The sequence below is a fragment of the Phocoena phocoena genome, chromosome 9, assembly GCF_963924675.1.
Source record: "Phocoena phocoena chromosome 9, mPhoPho1.1, whole genome shotgun sequence".
NCBI lineage: Eukaryota > Metazoa > Chordata > Mammalia > Artiodactyla > Phocoenidae > Phocoena > Phocoena phocoena.
Genome location: NC_089227.1, coordinates 7476559 through 7494815, shown reverse-complemented (window position 1 = coordinate 7494815; position 18257 = coordinate 7476559). Strand labels below are relative to the sequence as shown.

At 52.0% G+C, this 18257-nt stretch overlaps 1 protein-coding gene across 1 annotated transcript in view; it reads right to left on the bottom strand.

Moving 5' to 3' along the window:
- Positions 1-2506: 2506 nt before the first annotated feature.
- TNS3 (tensin 3) overlaps positions 2507-18257 on the bottom strand; it is a 188087-nt gene continuing 172336 nt past the window's right edge. Inside the window, exons 27-32 of the mRNA XM_065884480.1 lie at positions 17660-17737; positions 16419-16496; positions 6703-6871; positions 4514-4582; positions 4386-4412; positions 2507-2651 (exon numbers count right to left, since the gene is read on the bottom strand). Coding sequence (XP_065740552.1) covers positions 2507-2651; positions 4386-4412; positions 4514-4582; positions 6703-6871; positions 16419-16496; positions 17660-17737 — 566 coding nt within the window. The remainder of the gene's footprint in view (positions 2652-4385; positions 4413-4513; positions 4583-6702; positions 6872-16418; positions 16497-17659; positions 17738-18257) is intronic.

Below are 18257 nucleotides of genomic sequence, written 5' to 3'. Positions count from 1 at the left end.
TATAAGAAAAGTAAAGATATCCACTACTAGGTAAGGCAGATAAGGAGACACGATGAGGTCTTTGATGCCGAGGATACACACGGAGACCCTTAAATGCGGTGTGACTTAACACAGTTATAGGTTAACACTGGAGGAATACAGCATAGGTTAATGAGCAGGTAAACAGGCCCTGGCTATGACACCTGTGGGGTGCAGTCCTCGTGCATGCCCCAGGACAGTACCCCTGTGCCCACGGGCACCCCAGAAGCCAGATGCCTGGGGCCCAGAGTCAGTGTTGGCAGTGGGGCTGCCTGAGGTCTGAGCACGAAGTTCATGGACTCGTTCCATTTCATGCACATGTACCACACTGTCGTACCAGCTCCTCAGAAGACAGGGAATTGGCTTCCTTTCATTCCACCTCAGAGGGAGAGCCATTTGCTGGGAGGACACCTGCTGATGCCTTTGACTACTGAGAGTAAAAGTCTCAGCTGCCAGTCAGTCTCAAAAGCAAATGTCATGGCTTGTATGCTCTGGACGAGGACGGCCTCTGTGATTGGGGTGGTTGACGTTTCTCAGTCCTGCACCCCTCTCTCGCTCCGATTTCAACATGAGCCCTCTCTTCCTTCGTCAGAAGGATGAGGGACCTAGCCTGCGGTCCCTGGGTCAAATCTGGGGACAAGCATCTCAGGAGGAGGCCCCCCTGGGGGACAGCACAAACCTCCGCTCCCCTTGGCTGAGTTCTAGCTGTGAATGAAAAACGGAAATGCTAGACACCCCCAACCCCGGGTACCAAGGCATCAGGCCTCTTGGGAGATGCCGGCACATTCTCCTTAGCCAGGCCGCCCTGCGTCAGGGTAGAGGGTCCGCGAGGACCAAGGCAAACATTTGGCACAGAAATGAGGCACTTGTGTTGGTGCATCGATAGGAGCTAAACAGTGGACTCACCCACCTGCTTTCACGCACACACTCACACTCATACACGCGTACAATGCCCACTGCGATTCGGCCAATCCCACCTCTGCTGTCGCCGAGTCTGTCTCTGCCCCACTTGAAAACAGAATCCACAAAGCACATTTCCAAACGCCAGCGTGGTGACCGCCACGGTGAGTCCTGGTGTTTGAAGAGCTGGTGCTTGATTTGCGAAGTGGAGGAGACGGGCAGTTCACGGGGGATGGAGAGCCATGGTGCAAGTGTCTTGGGTGACGGGGAAGGAGACTGGGGCCTCTTGCTATGGGATCTTGCAGGACCATTGGCTTCTTCTCCCAAACCTCTGACCACTGCCGGATGCAGATGGACAGACCACGGCCCTCCAATATGCACATCAGCGTAAAGAGCACAGCCGATTAGGTGGCTAAGATGATGCCGAAGAGCTGAAAACAGCGTGGAAGGACCGAGATTCGTCCTCATCTTCACCCTGCTCAGGTGCCAGAACACAGGGATCCCAACGGGAGCCAACAGGCGGGGCGGAGACAGACAAGTGTTCCCTCACGTCAGTGGTTCTCGGGATGATCTCTCCCAGGCCCCCGGGTGGCCGAGAACCGCGACGTGGAGGACGGCTGAGTCTCCAAGTAAGCGTGTCCCACCCCTCAGGACCTTTCCCCTGCAGCGAGGATGTACCCACAGCCTGGAAAAGACACATGGATGGTCAAGCGTTCGGGAAGGCTGCCTGAGGCAAAGCCAGCTTTCGGCAGCCGCCCGCAGGCAACGACGGCCCACGGAGCGGTCAACAGAGTCCGCACCACCCGTCTTGGTGCATCCGACACGGGGACAGATGCTCCTCCCAGAGCCCCGGCGCGGCAGGCGGCAGCCTTTGGACACCAGTACAGCACAGCAATGGCAAACTGTTCTCATAAATAACTTGGCATTACGTAAAACATAAATTACATGGAAATGGGGTCTTACTCCTATCTTCTCACTTTCCCCTCTCACGGCCCAGGGTGCCATTCAGCCGAGGCACGTGAGAGGCGGGGAGCCGTCCCCACGCTCAGGCTCCGGCCTCACAGTGACCACACGACCTCCCTCGTCCTCACCGCCCATCACGTCGTCCCCTTGTCCATGATGCCCCAGTGCCCCGGGAGAGCCTGACCTGCATAAACCTTCATCCAACATGCATCCCCTTCTCAGGTTAATCAGCACCTCTGTCGTGGGAGGACAGAGGCCCTGAGGTGCCCGCTGGACGGGAGCCCTCTGACATGGCAGTGGCAAGGCACAGCCGGTCACTCAGGGCCACTGAGGAGCGGGCGGGCTCCCCTCCTTCCCACAAATACCAGAGTTCGAGGAACACGGGTCCCCACGTCTCCTTGCATGGTCCTTTCCTGCATGGGGACCGGGCGGGCACACCCGATGCCCAACTTCCTCCACCTGGAAAGCACTGGGCTACAGAAATGCGTCCATGAGCAGTGGCTCTCAGCTAAGGCCAGCTGGTGGCAGGGTTGTTTGTTTGTAAGGTTGGAGGAACCCCTTTCCCTCCTGGGCCTGGAACGTCAGGGTCACACAGGCCCTTCTGGAGTCTCCAGGCTGTGGGGGCTCAAATCTTCTTAGGGGAGCCGATCATGACCTTGGACACGAAGTTGACGATGGCACTGGCCGGCTGCTCGGGGTCATGCTCTGCAAACAGGTGGCACACGTTGTCTGTGGCGCTGCCCTGCTTCCGGGCCACAAATCCAAAGACTCTGCAAAAGGAAAGCCGGGTCAGCGTGCCAGCCGAGTCCTGTCCACCCCACAGGATACAAACCTCCGCTTCCTGTCGCACCACCGCCGCCACCTCTAACCTCTGCTTCTCCAAAATCTCAGGGGCCGAGTCCCCTGCCGGACACCTCCAGACGCAGGTCTGCGTCCTCTCCGCCTCGCAGACCCTGCGGGGAGGATGCTGTGCCCAGACCTCACAAGGGAGGAACCTGACGGGCAGGACCGAGGAGTGCCAGTCACGGGTCTGGGACCTGAACCAAAGCCGCTGCTCCAACCTGGCCCGAACCCTCCTGTTGTGCCAGCTCCTGAGCTCCACTCCCGAGTCTCTGATGGGGAGGACCCTGGCTCTACCTCAGGAGCCACCTACCCCCTGCTCACACCATCAGAGCAGACGGGCACACAAAACTCCAGGTTCCTGGGGTGCTGGGAGCTCTCCCTGGATGCCCACGATCCCACCCACTGGGGCCAGAGGATGGGAGGTTAAAAACACACCAGGGGCTCCCTTCTCCGGCCTCATACCCCTGAGTTACAAACTACGTGCAGGTGAGGAAACTGTTTAAAAGCACAGAACAGGGCTTCCCTGGTGGCGCAGTGGTTGAGAGTCCGCCTGCCGATGCAGGGGACGCGGGTTCGTGCCCCGGTCCGGGAAGATCCCACGTGCCGCGGAGCGGCTGGGCCCGTGAGCCATGGCCGCTGAGCCTGCGCGTCCGGAGCCTGTGCTCCGCAACGGGAGAGGCCACAGCAGTGAGAGGCCCACGTACCACAAAACAATCTAATATTTTTCTTAGAAAATTGAAGACTTTATCTGAATAAGCTTTCAGGAGCCGCAAATTTAACACAATAACTACCATTATCCAAACCCAAATCCCTGGACTTGGATAATTGTAGTTTTCCCTTATCTGAGGTCTTTCTTCTCCTTCTCAGAACAATGAAGAATTTTTCTGTATGAGCTGAGTGGTTTCCACACCACGGGAGGGACTGGCTGACGGCACTCAAGTGACCCCCCCCTGGGGCCACACACTCCACATGGCTGGGATCGCCGTGGGCCCTGTGAGCCAGAATGGCCTGGGGGCACCGCCCCCCCCCGGGGGGCTCCTACCACTTTATCATATGCCAAGACAAACGGCCAACGTGAAATTGGAATCCTGGGATTGGACCCCTGCAGTTAGACATTTGTGGTAATCACATTTAGGTGACGCAGAGGACGCCCACCTGTGGGAAAGCAGACAGCTCTGGAGGGTTCCGAGGCTGCGTGGCCACCGCAGAGCCTGGGCCAGGGCAGAGCCGTGCTCCCTCTGCGCTGGGAAACGGTGATGCCCGCTGCACTCACGCAGCGCCCCCTTCCAACACCCCGGCCTCAGCCCTGCTGCAGACTCTACCCCTCCTCAATGGCCAGAAACACTGTGCAATCTCTTCACGCTATTTATACCATATTTTATGGGTCACAGGTAAGTACTGCTCATTCAGAGAAGAGCAAGCAGAAAAGTTAACCCTTCGCAGGCCCTTTCCGCATAAAGAGAACGCTTTCATTTCCGTTTAATGCCAAATGCACTAACACAACATTGTAAATCTATACTCCAATAAAAACTTTTTTAAAAAGGCCAAACCCAAACCCATCGGCATTATTTAGTCATTTTCCTCTTTGGAAATCTGGGGCAGAATTCAGCTTTGGAGGCAAGCGTCTACTAAGAAAGAATGAAGACAGGCTGGCAACATACCTTGAGCAAGGGCCGTCTGTGATCCACCTTGCAAATTACAGAATAAGAGAAGATTCACGTTAATTTCTCATTAACTTAAAAAGCAAAGGAAGCACATGCATTGCTTAGTACAGATACAGACGTCTTACTTCCTGTCTTGTGGATCCAACGCACAGAAGATCACGCCGCTCACGGGGTAGTGCCTCCGAAAAAAGAGCCTGCCGGGACACGGGAGAGGGAGAGCCCGTTACTGGGGTTTTGCAGTGACAATGCTGCCCTGGGCAGACCCCCAGGAGGAGGTTCTCGGGGTGTTGGCGGGGGGGAAAGAAGCCTATTTTATGCTTTTACTGGTGGTCTGGAGAGAAGAGCAGCGTGTACGTTTGTTAGAAATCAGCAGACCTACGAGGCTGGGCAGAGTGGTTCCGGGAAAAGTGGGCACTAGGAAAGGAGTGCGTCTCGGGGTGAAGGGAAGCACCTTGCCAAGTGAAATGGAGAACTGCCAGCCGAGTGGAGGGCGGGGCCAAGCTGAGTGAGGCCCTACCTGCCTGCCCTCATCCCAGGAAAACACCAACTGTGTACAGCCCTCGCAGCTGCCTGTGAAGAGGGCGTCTGGTACAGACCACCACTCTCCCAGGACAGGAGCCAAGTCAGCCCCAACGAGGCATCTGACGGCATGTTGTAGACTGTCAAGGGCTGTGCACGTGAAACCCACTGGGAGGTGCTACGACCGCCGGGCCAGCACAGCCGCTGGGGGACCCACCAGAGGACTCCTCTGTCCTCGGTCCCGGCTCCTGTCACTCGTCCTTTGTTTCACTGTCAGCCCTCCCTGCTCCTCTGAGCATGGCCTGCCCTGTGTGCCCCACTCCAGCTGGGCAAGCGCCCTCTCCTCTTGGGGGAGGTGGTATCCCCAGAGGCTGGTGGCTTTGATCTGGGCAAGGAGAGAGCTCATCAGGAGAAGGAAAGAAAGAGGCCAGCGTACGGGAAAGGCACAGGCAGAGCCGGGCATCTTTCAGCGGGAACACGGAGGACACAGCCTCTTTTGTCCAGCGTCAGCCAGGCTGAATGCGCGTTCCGTCTCCTGTGACAGGGAAGATCCTGGGTGCCACGGATGCGGCCCACCCCCATGGTTTTATAAGGACACAGGGAAACTAGAGATACAGAAAAAGCACACAGGTAGCAGGAGAAAATAGAGAGGCTGTGAAGGAAGGAGCCGTGCTTTCCTGCCCGACCCCGTGTCCACGCTTCAGCCGAGCCGTACCGGCACCTGCCCGTGGATATCTCATTCGAGTCACTGACATCCCGAGATGGTTACCTCAGTGCAGCTTGAGAAGCGAGGAAACCGAGTGCACGGCATGAGGAACGTGCCACGGTGGCCCGTCGGGTAAAGCGCGGGGAGCAAGGACCCCAATCCGAGTGGCAGGACCCACGCTGCACCTGACACTCCACGCCCACTTCATCCTGAGAGCAGTGGGTGGGAGCTCTGGGTCAGGGACCCTCCCAAGCCCAGGACTAGCTCTGGAGCAGGGGCCGTGGCAGGAAGAGCTCCAGGGCGCCAGGGTGAGCGCTGCCCCACTGGCTGGTGCGGGGACTGGCCGCCTGCCCCTTGAAGCTCTGGCCATCACTCTGCTTTGAGGGTCGCTGACCTGGCTTCCTCATTAATCACAGCAGGCTGTTTCCATAACAAATAAACAATAACTGCCTCTGAAATGCCTTGGATCCTGAGGTCAAAGGCTCTGCTCGTGGGAGGACACGCTTGCTGTTGTTCCGTCCACACACCTGACCCTGCTCTGTGCTCACCTGGAAACTGAAACAGCATCTACTGTCTAGATGTTCAAATGTTGTTAACTAAGATATAACAATAGACAATATCTAGATGATAGTTAATAATTAACATTAATTATTCTTATATACTATATTATTATTACATAATAATTAACATTATCTAGATACTGAAATAATATCTATCGAGGTCACACTCTCACCTGAAATGGGATGACCAAGTGTTAGAATGGGATGACCAACGATACAGAAGCAAAGATGAGTGGATTCTATCATAGTCTCTGAGTGTTTTTACAGAAACGACAAAAGATTTTTGCATTTGCAAATTACACACACACACACAGCATTTGGGCCTAATGTCAATAGTCTATATGTGTCTCTGGGGACATACAGGACCAAGCACAGAGTGACTGGATCATTGATTCGTTCCAGGACCGCTGAGCTTTGCCGGGGTGACCACCGCATGTCCAGGGGCCTGGGCAGAGCTGGTGGAAGGTCTCACCCCAGGGGGGGTCAGAAGCCCCGCCCGCCCCGCAGCCTGGCCGCCAGGCACACTCACTTCCTCTGGTTGTCCGTCAGGGTGATGCCCTGGGCTGACACCTTGAAATGCACGACCGTGGACAAAGGAGGCGGCTCTTGGACCAGGGTGATGCTCAGGGCCTTCTGGATGGCTTGGTGGCCCGTGAGGGACTCCATCTCTACGGAGTTCAGATACCACACGTTGCAAGCTGGAAGACGCAGGGGGAAGCGGCGTTAACGCGTCTGCCAGACACAAGGGCCCCGGGGTTTATGAACAGCGTGCACATATGTGTGGCCAGGTATGTCTGAGGCAAACGCCCTCTACCCCTAATTCCAAAGGTGTGGAGTGAGCCAGAGACGCACACGCCCCGAGGCCAATGCAGAGAATAACACCCCGTCCCACCCACCCCCGACACACCCCACCCCACCACCATGCACTGGAGCCAAGGAAGCTCCTCCCACTGGCCCAGGATGCGTCTCCACCCCTGCGGCATTATTTACACCTGGTGTCCCAAGGGTGGGCTGGAGGCACCTTCCTCCGTCTCAGTGTGGGTCTGGGTGGGATAAGAACCCCACCACACCTGCAGTTAAGGAAACGTCCCCAGAGGGGGGCCTGCAGCCCGGAACCCCAAATATCCACCCCGCATGGAGTTCTGAAAGCAGCAGGAACCCAGAAAGAGCTGCTGTGAACGAATGACTTGCAGAGACTCAGAACACAGTCTGCGCGCAAAGAGCTGGGATGGCTTGTCCTGTCCACGTGCTGCCAAGGGGGCTGGGGTTTGTCTACCGCCATCTCCCCTTGGGGGAAGCAAACAGCTGAGTGTGAGCGAACGAATGACTTGCAGAGACTCAGAACACAGTCTGCGTGCAAAGAGCTGGGATGGCTTGTCCTGTCCACGTGCTGCCAAGGGGGCTGGGGTTTGTCTACCGCCATCTCCCCTTGGGGGAAGCAAACAGCTGAGTGTGAGCGAACAAATGACTTGCAGAGACTCAGAACACAGTCTGCGTGCAAAGAGCTGGGATGGCTTATCCTGTCCACGTGCTGCCAAGGGGGCTGGGGTTTGTCCACCGCCATCACCCCTTGGGGGAAGCAAACAGCTGAGTGTGAGCGAACAAATGACTTGCAGAGACTCAGAACACAGTCTGCGCGCAAAGAGCTGTGATGGCTTGTCCTGTCCACGTGCTGCCAAGGGGGCTGGGGTTTGTCTACCGCCATCTCCCCTTGGGGGAAGCAAACAGCTGAGTGTGAGCGAACGAATGACTTGCAGAGACTCAGAACACAGTCTGCGTGCAAAGAGCTGGGATGGCTTGTCCTGTCCACGTGCTGTCAAGGGGGCTGGGGTTTGTCCACCGCCATCTGCCCTTGGGGGAAGCAAACAGCTGAGTGCGAACGAGACTTTCTAAACAGACTGATGGCCCTTTGAGCCTGGATCCCTGCAGCTCAAGCAGAAGCTAACGTGGGACTTCGAGGCGTGTGACATCTGTGTGACTGTGGGACATTCAGACTCTCCCTGAAGTCCAGTCCTGCAGGGGCTGTGGCTTTGCCTGGCCACCCACCAAGGACGTGTCCCCCCGCCGGAACAGAGCCTCTCTTGTTCCCCGCTCTGCCGGATGCAGCCTCTGTAAGTGAGTGGGCTGTCTTAACTCCATCTGTAAAGGTCTTTAGATTTTCACTAAACAGAGAAGAAAAAGCTTCCCCTTGACTGGAGCAATAAGGTGAGCGCTGTGCCCTCGCCTGCACCACTTTCCTTGGGAGAGTCTCCCGGAGGCCCAGCCTCGGACAGGCTCCATCTCCACCCCGAATTCTGAGACTCAGCAGCAGTCACACCTGTTGGCAGGTGTGCTGCCACAGGCCCACGAAGGTGGGTTAAGAAGAACGGAAATAACGTACAATGTCCCTGGTGTCAAGATGCGGGGCCGCTTATGAGCTGCTAGCCCTCTGTTCTCTCCACGGCCAAGGCGACAATCCACAGCTACTTTTTAAGAAGCTGAGAAAGTTTGAGGATTTGGAAACTTCCACTTCAGTGAGGACACGATGATGAAGAAAGAAAGCAAGGCCTGGGGTTCGTGTAACAAATTCATCAGAAAAACGAGGCTCCTCCCTTTACCCTGGATGGGGGCATCAGAAGCGGGCAGGCTGGAGCCCCGCTGACCTGAGCCGGGAGCAGCTACAATCCTTTGATTTGCCGGAAGAGGCCTGAGTGGAAAGGCTGGGTCTTGAGGGAAGGTGGGAGATACCAGAGAACCGCCCAAGCTTAGCAGCCCCAGAGCCAGGCGACGGTATGTCCTGGAGTGTCACTTCACGGCTCCCAACGCGCCCAGGAGAAAGATCGAAACATGCCCGAAACGCCAGACTTCCCCAAATGCATGTTAACTGAGAGTTTCATCCCGGACACCAACTTCCCTCTATAAAGTTTACTGAACAAGTCACTTTAACTCTCTGAAAAAGAGCTTCGTATTTCACTCCTGTAATTATTAAAATGACATTGTACCATTAAGCAAAATCTTCAAAGAAGTTCCCAAACACAACAGTTTTCATTTCTCGGAGCTCCACCTAACATGGCTCATTCCTTAGGACACTCACTCTGTGCCAGGCCTCGAATGAACATCTGAGACAGACTATCTCATCACATCTGCATCAGGGTCCTATGAGGGAGATTCTGTTATCATCCCCAATTTACAGATGAGGAAACGGAAGTGTAGAGAAATAGGCCAGAAGCCTGGCAACTCCCCAGGGGGCTTGCCGTGATACCCAACCTTCGTGCTGGCTCCTGCGGTGCTGAGGGTCCTGGTACCACCAGGTACCAGGCGCCAGGTAGAGAACACGGGCTCAGAAGAAATTTCACGTAACATTCCCGAGGATGAGCTGTGATTTTTTTTTTTCTTTTTTTTTTTTGAGCTGTGAATTTTACTTCGAGACATTCCTCAGCCATAACGATGCCCGTCAGCAGCCCCATGTGATTGTCCTGACAGAGTGGCAGCTTTTAAGCCCCTGTCCCTCCTGCACATCTTGAGAGGCAGGGAGAAATCAGAGAGCCCTCCCTGAACGGCCGAGTTGCTGTGGCCACTGCTGCCCTCTCCGCGTCCTCTTGTCCCAGCCGGCGGCACTGCCCCATCTGAGGACGCCGGGCAATGAGACACTCCGGGGAACTGCAGGGCCGGAGGCCGACCTGCACTTCAGCTCCTGTCTGAACTTGAGGGGTCTACTTGTGTCATCTTGGGAAAGAGAGCGAGTTGGCAAAAGTCTTTAATATTGCAGTTGCCCAAAGCTTTGACGAAATCAGGTGCTTTTATGAAATGCTCACGTCAACCAGGACAGCCTTTCTGGAAGATGATTCGGCATTATTTACCAGGAGGGTCTGAAGACCTGCCGGTAACCTGGAGGTCCCGCTCCGAGAGACCTGAGACAGGAAATATTCCATAACCAGCTGAGACAGCTAGCCTAGAGGTGAAGATATTTGAGCCCCACGCTCATTTGGTGGGAAGTTAGTTGGAAACAAACTACGTCCAAAAGGAGGGGAATGGTTAAATGAGCCCCTCAATGGCATACCAACTAACCAGCAAATGGTAATCACGAACCCTGTATAGCAACATGGAAAAATGTTAGCGGTTTCTGGGAAAAGCAGAGTAAAACCATCTGTGCCATGATGAGACCTATACAAGAAAAGGCGTGTGTGCCTACGAACAGTTGGAGGTGTGCCTGGAAAATTTAAGACGGCTTGAGTTTAGGAGGGTGAATATTCTGCCTATGATTTCATTGGTATTACTAGACTGAGATTCATGCAGTTACAAAAGAGAAAAAAGAAAACTCTGATCTAGTCACAACGAAACCCCAGAAAACTGGCACGAGCTGAACCCGGAGCGGGCGCGCGTCTGCCACGACCCAGACTCCTGCTTCCTTGTAGCAGCACAAATATCCTTTTGAGAAGGAACAGCCGGCCTGGGGGGCATCTCCCCCCGACGCAGGGCGGCACTGTCCCTCCTCGGAGCGGAGAGGGGAGCAGCACAAATATCCTTTTGAGAAGGAACAGCCGGCCTGGGGGGCATCTCCCCCCGACGCAGGGCGGCACTGTCCCTCCTCGGAGCGGAGAGGGGAGCAGCACAAATATCCTTTTGAGAAGGAACAGCCGGCCTGGGGGGCATCTCCCCCCGACGCAGGGCGGCACTGTCCCTCCTCGGAGCGGAGAGGGGAGCCCTCCCTTCTCCCAAGCACGTCTGGGGCAGCTCTGCTGAGTACACGCCAGCCCCTTCCCTCCCCAGCGGAGGACAGGTGGGCCTGCTGTGCTTGTCCCCCGGGGCCTGGCCCAATACGTCCAATTCCACCTGAGGGTGCATAGCTGTGGTGCGATGCTGAACGGGAAAGCGCCCGTCAAACCCGCGGCGGGAAGCAGAAGTGTTAAGGCCACAGGTTCTCACCCAGTCCTACGGCTGCCAGAAATTCAGGGTCTGAAGTCCACAGTCCAGAACTCAGAAAAAGGAAGTAATGCAGAAAGGTAGCCTCCCAAGTGCTGTCTGTGGTACTGAGAAGTTAGAAGCACGCTAACTGGGCAACCGTAAGGGGTGGAATCAGCCGGTGGACGGTTCCTCAGCCACTGAAAGTGAGACCTAGGCTGTGTTTGCCAAAAACATGGGTAAACCCCTTATGCTAAGGGGGAAAAGGAAAACGGTCCGTGGTTGTACCTGGGCGACAGGTCTGTGGGGAATTCATTTCTCCCTTTTCTGTGTCTTCCTTTTTTTTTTTTTTTTTTTAAACTGGAAGAATTCCTATTACTTTTATAAAGAAAACATCCTTTACAGTACGGTACGTTAAAGACACAGCCCTAACGTTTATGGGATATCGTGTGGGGTCTGGTGCCAGGGCCTTCAGCTGCATTCCACTGCTTCAACAGAACCAATTAAGAGCTGACACTAAAAACATACACAGCAATTCTTTTAGAAACTGCAGCAACTCACGACGGCCTCGGTATCAGATTCAAACGGATTAAACTGAAGAGAACCGAACGCTGCAGACACCCCTGAGTGTCAGCGCCTCACCTCCACGCAGGGGACACGGGCCAGGGAATCTCGAGGAGCCCTTGCAGGGCCAGGGGTCTGGGATTCTAAGTGAATTCAGACAACAAATGAAACTTAGTTTAAGGGGAGAAAGAACCATTCAGTTTCCTTAAGGTGGTCAGAGACCGGACAGCCTGATCATCTTCCCACCACGGTCACTCTGCACTTTTCGAACCAACAGCTAGGACCCAGCGCTCTCTGCAGCATCCTCACTCTTCCAGCTACGTATCTGTGTCCTGACTCAATTCCTTGCCTTGTCAGCCGTGAAGGCCGCTGGATGGACATTTAAACCTTTTGATGTGTTCCAGAAACAAGAGATTTTAAAAGGACCTAAGCTCAGGGCAGTCATAATTTAACGCCCAGACATAAACGCCCAATCGGATGATTAAATAAGACCTCCAAGGTTCTGCGTGAAGTCCTGTCCCTGGGAGGCTCACCCTTTAAAAAAGCAAAGCATTCAGAGTTACTGATACGTGCCATAGATTATCTGAAAAGATGATAGAGTGTAACTAAAAATTATAAGCCACAGCAGAAGAAAAAGCTTTAATATCTAAAAATAAAGGCTATTATAGTTCCATTAGGATCAACTAATTCATTGATTCATTTACTGATTCAACATGTATTGGGAAAATGTTAGGTAACAAGGAAGCTTAAGGAGAAACATGAAATGCTGCTTGTAATGAGATGCTAGTGAACCAAAGTGCAGAACCCAGAGGCGTATGTGCCCCAGTGCTAACTGCCTGGGGTGGGTGAGCAGGGCTGTAACCCTGAGACACCAGGTGGTGCCCCGATGGAAGCCCAGGCTCTGCCAGCCTCACAGGGCACGTACTCTGGAAGGGTTTGCTGCCATCATTCTGGAGGAGCACTTTTCTTGAACGAGGTTGATACATGGGTTGCAATTTAAAAATCATTAATGACATGTTTAAAAAATTTTAAATACATTTTTTAAAAGGTGTAGTTGAAACAAACATGTCCATTGGAGCAGACCTGATTTCACAGCCCACCTCCAAGGTCAAGTGCATGGGTGAGCAGTTCACCAGCAAGGCCTGCAGCAAAGTCCAGCATGTTCCCCGCAACTTTGCTGGGACCCAGAGACATGGGGACAAAGCTGCTGCTTTAACGTAAGGTAGCAATGAGCCCTAGCGGGCTCCAGGGACCCCCTGAAACAACCTGCAGGCTGTGAGCTCATGGTCTTTGGCGTGGGGACAATGCCTCACAACGCTGCTGTGGGACCAGCCCTTTCGATCGTGTCTACGTAGGAAAAGGATAAGGCCACTGCACAGCAAAGGCCACTCCTCTTGGGACAATAAAAGTGTTTTCACACGAAAGCAGAGCGGCAGGAGCACAACTACAGCTTACGTGACCACGTTACAGTTCCCAAGGCATTTTCAACATCCTGTTCAACTGGTCCTGCAGCCCCTGTGTCGGGGAGCGATTATTATGATTATGTTGAGGTCTGCACGGCTACGTGACCTGCCAGAGGCTGAGCCCCAAGCGGCAGGGCCTGGACTGGAACTCAGACTGGATACAGGCAGACGCTTCCTTTTGAGGCTTCAAGTTCTAGCACGCTTGCTATCTTGGACAAACTCCTGTCACCTTTGTTCTGGCCACGGATAACTTATCCTTTAAGGACAGTCTATGAAGAGTTCAACACTAAAAAAAAATTCCTTTTGAAAACAGAGGGATTTTACTTTAGCTGGGTAATAGAGTCGGTGATGTATAGTTTTACAGAGAAAAACTGCACAGACGAATAATGCAAATTGTACAGAGGAAGCAACAAGAAAATACCTGTATCTGCATATTCGTTCATTACAGAGTCACAGCTATAAAGTACTCTACAGACGTGAGGCACAGATAGAAGTATTTCTAGTCAGTCCTCCTGCAGACTCAGAGAATCCCTCTGCAACATTTCTGAGAGTAAATGTCTACCTTGAATGAAAGACCTCCAGTGGGGGAACTCAAGGTTTGGAGCCAGTGGGCCCCATAATTCTCTCCAGCTGTGTCCCTCCCTCACAGCCACACACCCACAAGAGCCCTGTGGTCTCTGGCTCGTCCACAACCCTCTTAAGCTGGGGTCACTAGGATTGCCTCTCATGCTGCAAAAATGACCTGGCCTGAAACTAATAAGCTATTACGGCAAGGTTGCAGGATACAGAGTGAATACACAAGTCAATCACTTCCCTATATAACAGCAGAGAACAAGGGGAATTTGTAGTTAAAAACACAATCCCATTTATATTAGCACCCCCAAAATGAAATACTTAGGTATGAATCTAATACAATACGTATAAGATCTATATGAGGAAAACTACAAAACTCCCACTAATAAAATCAAAGAAGTAAATAAACTCAATATTCCACATTCATGAATAGGAAGACTCAGTATATAATTCTGATGTCAGTTCTTCCCAACTTGATCTGTAGATTCAATGAAATCTCAATCCAAATTCCAGCAACTTACTTTGTGGATATCAACAAACTAACTCTAAAGTTTATATGGAGAGCAAAAGACCCAGGGCAGCCAACACAATATTGAAGGAGAAGAACCAAGTCAGAGGACTGATACTACTTGGCTTCAAGACTTACTATAAAGTGACAGTAATCAAGACAGTGTGGTATTGGTGAAATAATAGACAAATAGATGAGTGGAACAGAATAGAAAGCCTAGAAATAGACCCATATAAATAGTCAATGGATCTTTGACAAAGGGACAAAGGAGATACAGCATTGCAGAAATAGTCTTTTCCACAAATGGTGCTGGAACAACTGGACTTCACGTGTGAAAAAAACTAGACACAGACCTTAAACCCGTCACAAAAATTAACTCAAACTAGAATGGCTATAAATGTGAAATGCAAAGCTATAAAACTCTTAGGAAAAAATTTAGATGACCTTGGGTTTGGTGAAAACTTTTTAGATACAATACAGAAGACACGATCCATGAAAGGAAGTATTGATAAACTGGATTTCATTAAAATAAAAAATCTTTTGCTCTGAGAGACACTGTCAAGAGAATGAGAAGACAAGCCACATCCTGGGAGAAAGTATTTGCAAAAGACAAATCTCACAAAGAACTGTTATCCAACATATACAAAGATCTCTTAAAATTTAACAAGAAAACAAACAACCCTATTGAAAAATGGCCAAACAACCTTAACAGACACCTTGCCAAAGAAGAGATGCATATGGCAAACAAGCACATGAAAAGATGCTCCACGTCATAGGTCATCAGGAAAATGCAAATTAAAACAACAAGATACCACTAAACACCTATTCGGAATGGCCAAAATCCGGAACACTGACAGCACCAACCGCTGGTAGGATGTGGGGAAGCAGGAAGTCTCAGGCATCGCTGGTGGGAATGCAAAACGGTGCGGCCACTTTGGAAGACAGTCTGATGGTTTCTTACAGAATAAACATACTCTTACCATGCGATCCAGCGATTGTGCTCCTTGGTATTTACCCAGAGGCACTGACAATTACGTCCACCCTGAAACCTGCATGTGGATGTTTACAGCGGTTTTATTCATAATTACGGAAATGTATAAACACTCGAGATGTCCTTCAGTGGGTGAACGGATAAACAAACTGTGGTACATCCAGACAATGGAATATAATTCAGCACTAAAAGGAAGCAGCTCTCAGACCATAAAAAGACATGGAGGAATCTTCAAGGCATACTACTAAGTGAAAGAATCCAATCTGAAAAGGCTATGGATACTGTATGATTCTAATCATATGACATTCGGGAAAAGCAAAACCATGGAGACAATAAAAGGATCAGTGGTTGCCAGGAGTTAGGGAGGAGGGATGAAGAGTCGGAGCACGGAGGATTTTTAGGACCTTGAAACTATTCTGTGTGATACTATAATGGTGGATACACGTCATCAAACGTTTGTCCAGACCCATGGACACTGAAACTATTCTGTGTGATGCTATAATGGTGGATACACGTCATCAAACGTTTGTCCAGACCCATGGACACTGAAACTATTCTGTGTGATGCTATAATGGTGGATACACGTCATCAAACGTTTGTCCAGACCCATGGACACTGAAACTATTCTGTGTGATGCTATCACGGTGGATACACGTCATCAAACATTTGTCCAGACCCATGGAATATACACCAAGAGTGAACAGTAATGTAAACTATGGACTCCGGGTGACTATGATGTGTCCATGTAGGTTCATCAACTGTAGCAAATGTCCCACTGATGGGGGATGTAATGAGGGAGACTGCGCATGTGTAGGGGCAAGGGCTATATGGGAACTCTCCGCACCTTCCTCTCAGTTTTGCTGTGAGCCTAAAACTGCACTAAAAAATAAAGTCTAGTAATAAGAAACGTGCCCCGGGGAGCTCGCTGTCTGGGGGTCTGTGTCACCCTGGGTCAAACTGCGGACTCACTGATCTCTTTAACATTTCCAGCTGGAGGGGCAGGTCGCCCACATTCTCCCAACTGAAACACAGGCTGTGACATTTACTCCACTGAATTTGGTCATCTTTGGCCTGCAGAGTCCTGGCCCTGCTGCCAGGACACTTGAAGCCCCACCCAGACCAGCCCTGGGGCAGTTTCTACAGAAGGAAACCTCCTCTGACACAGCAAGGAGAGGAACCCAGACCGAGGTAAGAAAGGAAGCTGGGTCACTGAGCCCATCTCTGCCCAGGAACCTGGAGGAGCAGAAAACGCGGCGGGGACTGACCTGCCCCCTGCTTCAGCAGCTCGGCCGCAGAGTTGGCTGCCGTTTGCGGAGAACTTTCGGCTCTTTCCTCCAACGGGTCTGCAGGAAGGAGTAAGAAAACGCAGAAGTGAGTCCACCTCCCAGGCAAAGAATGACCATGACATTGTGGATGTTCATGACCGAGGCCCGGACGGTGACGCACAGGCTCTGCAGAGCTGGGCCTTCCTCCTGCAGACAAGAGCCCAGCACAGAGAACCATCACCACGTTCCAAGCAAAAGCTGGGATGGCACAGCCCAGCAAAATAGCTTTCTCACCTCCGAATTAATTTATGTGAACAATTACATTTTAAGAGGTAAGTCAGGGCTTCCCTGGTGGCGCAGTGGTTGAGAGTCCGCCTGCCGATGCAGGGGACACGGGTTCGAGTCCCGGTCTGGGAAGATTCCCACATGCCACGGAGCAACTAGGCCCGTGCGCCACGACTACTGAGCCTGCGCTCTAGAGCCCGTGCGCCACAACTACTGAGCCTGTGCGTCTGAAGCCTGTGCTCTGCAACAAGAGAGGCCGCAATAGTGAGAGGCCCGCGCACCGCGATGAAGAGTGGCCCCCGCTCGCTGCAACCAGAGAAAGCCCTTGCACAGAAACAAAGACCCAACACAGCCAAAAATAAATAAATAAATAAATAAATAATAAAAATAAAGGAATTCTCTTTAAAAAAAAAAACAGGTAAGTCATGTTTGCCTGTATTTTAAATTAATGATGTTTCTGGAATATAATACAATTATGTGAACTTGAGATTGTCTAGGAAAGTGGGGATATGCCTGATCACCGGCTGTGGGTGCTATTTTTAAAAGTCTTTCCACCGTGAATATTTTGAAACAAACACAAAGGTAAAGACAATAGCTCATCCAGCACCTGACGTCAACAATATCAACAGTTTGCTGATTTTGTAGAATTACAAAATTTAAATGTAAATGACCTGGAAGGTCTCTGAGTCCAGGCATTTTATAACTTTGAGCTACAGAATCTTGGCTCCAAGGAAACTTTTCACAAAGCCATGACATAAAGACATGACCGGAGGCTGCAGGGGCAGCGGGCCACCTCTTCTTACCTGACCTGGGTGAACTATTCAGGGTTTACCCACAGAGTACGTGATGGAAAGGAAGTTCTGGTCTGATTTTTCTCAAGGAATCTCTTCGGATCCCAACACTCTGCGGGTGACCCCACACAGAGCCAGGGCAGCCCTCAGACCCCGGCAGCGTACCTCTATCCGGAATGAGCAGTTTGCAGGGCAAAGCCAAGGGCGTGATGGAATGCTGACACACCAAAGCCGTCAGGCTCCCTGTGAAGAGATGAAGAGCAAACAGGCGTTAGCACTGCCCTAAATACTGTGCCGCTCAGCCAATTTATCTCCTGAAGGGAGGCTGCTGCGAAGGGTGACCCCTTATAGTTTTGGCACCCAACGTGCTCCATCATTGTGGGAATTTGTGCAAAACTTCAACGAAGCCGTAAGTTCAGCAGACGGCAAAGGGGCAGATAAAGGGAACTACAGATGATTCTCAGCAAAGACACTTCATCACCAATTCATAACGAACAAGTCACACAGTCTGCTGAATCTGACGCAGCTCCCACCGGTACCACCGAATCATCTCTGTGAGGCGATGCTTTGGTTCGCTCAAGCTCTGCCTGTGAGCTCATGCCCGCAGGGGCGGGAAGGCTCTCGTCTTACAGGGCGCCTGTGTTTCTCTTGTGCCCGGAGGGTGGGGTCACACTCAGGCCCCAACCTCATCCACCCTTCTCTGCCCGCCTGCCTGGACCGTACCGTGTGGAATCTGCATTTCTAGTCCCGGCACCGTGCATTT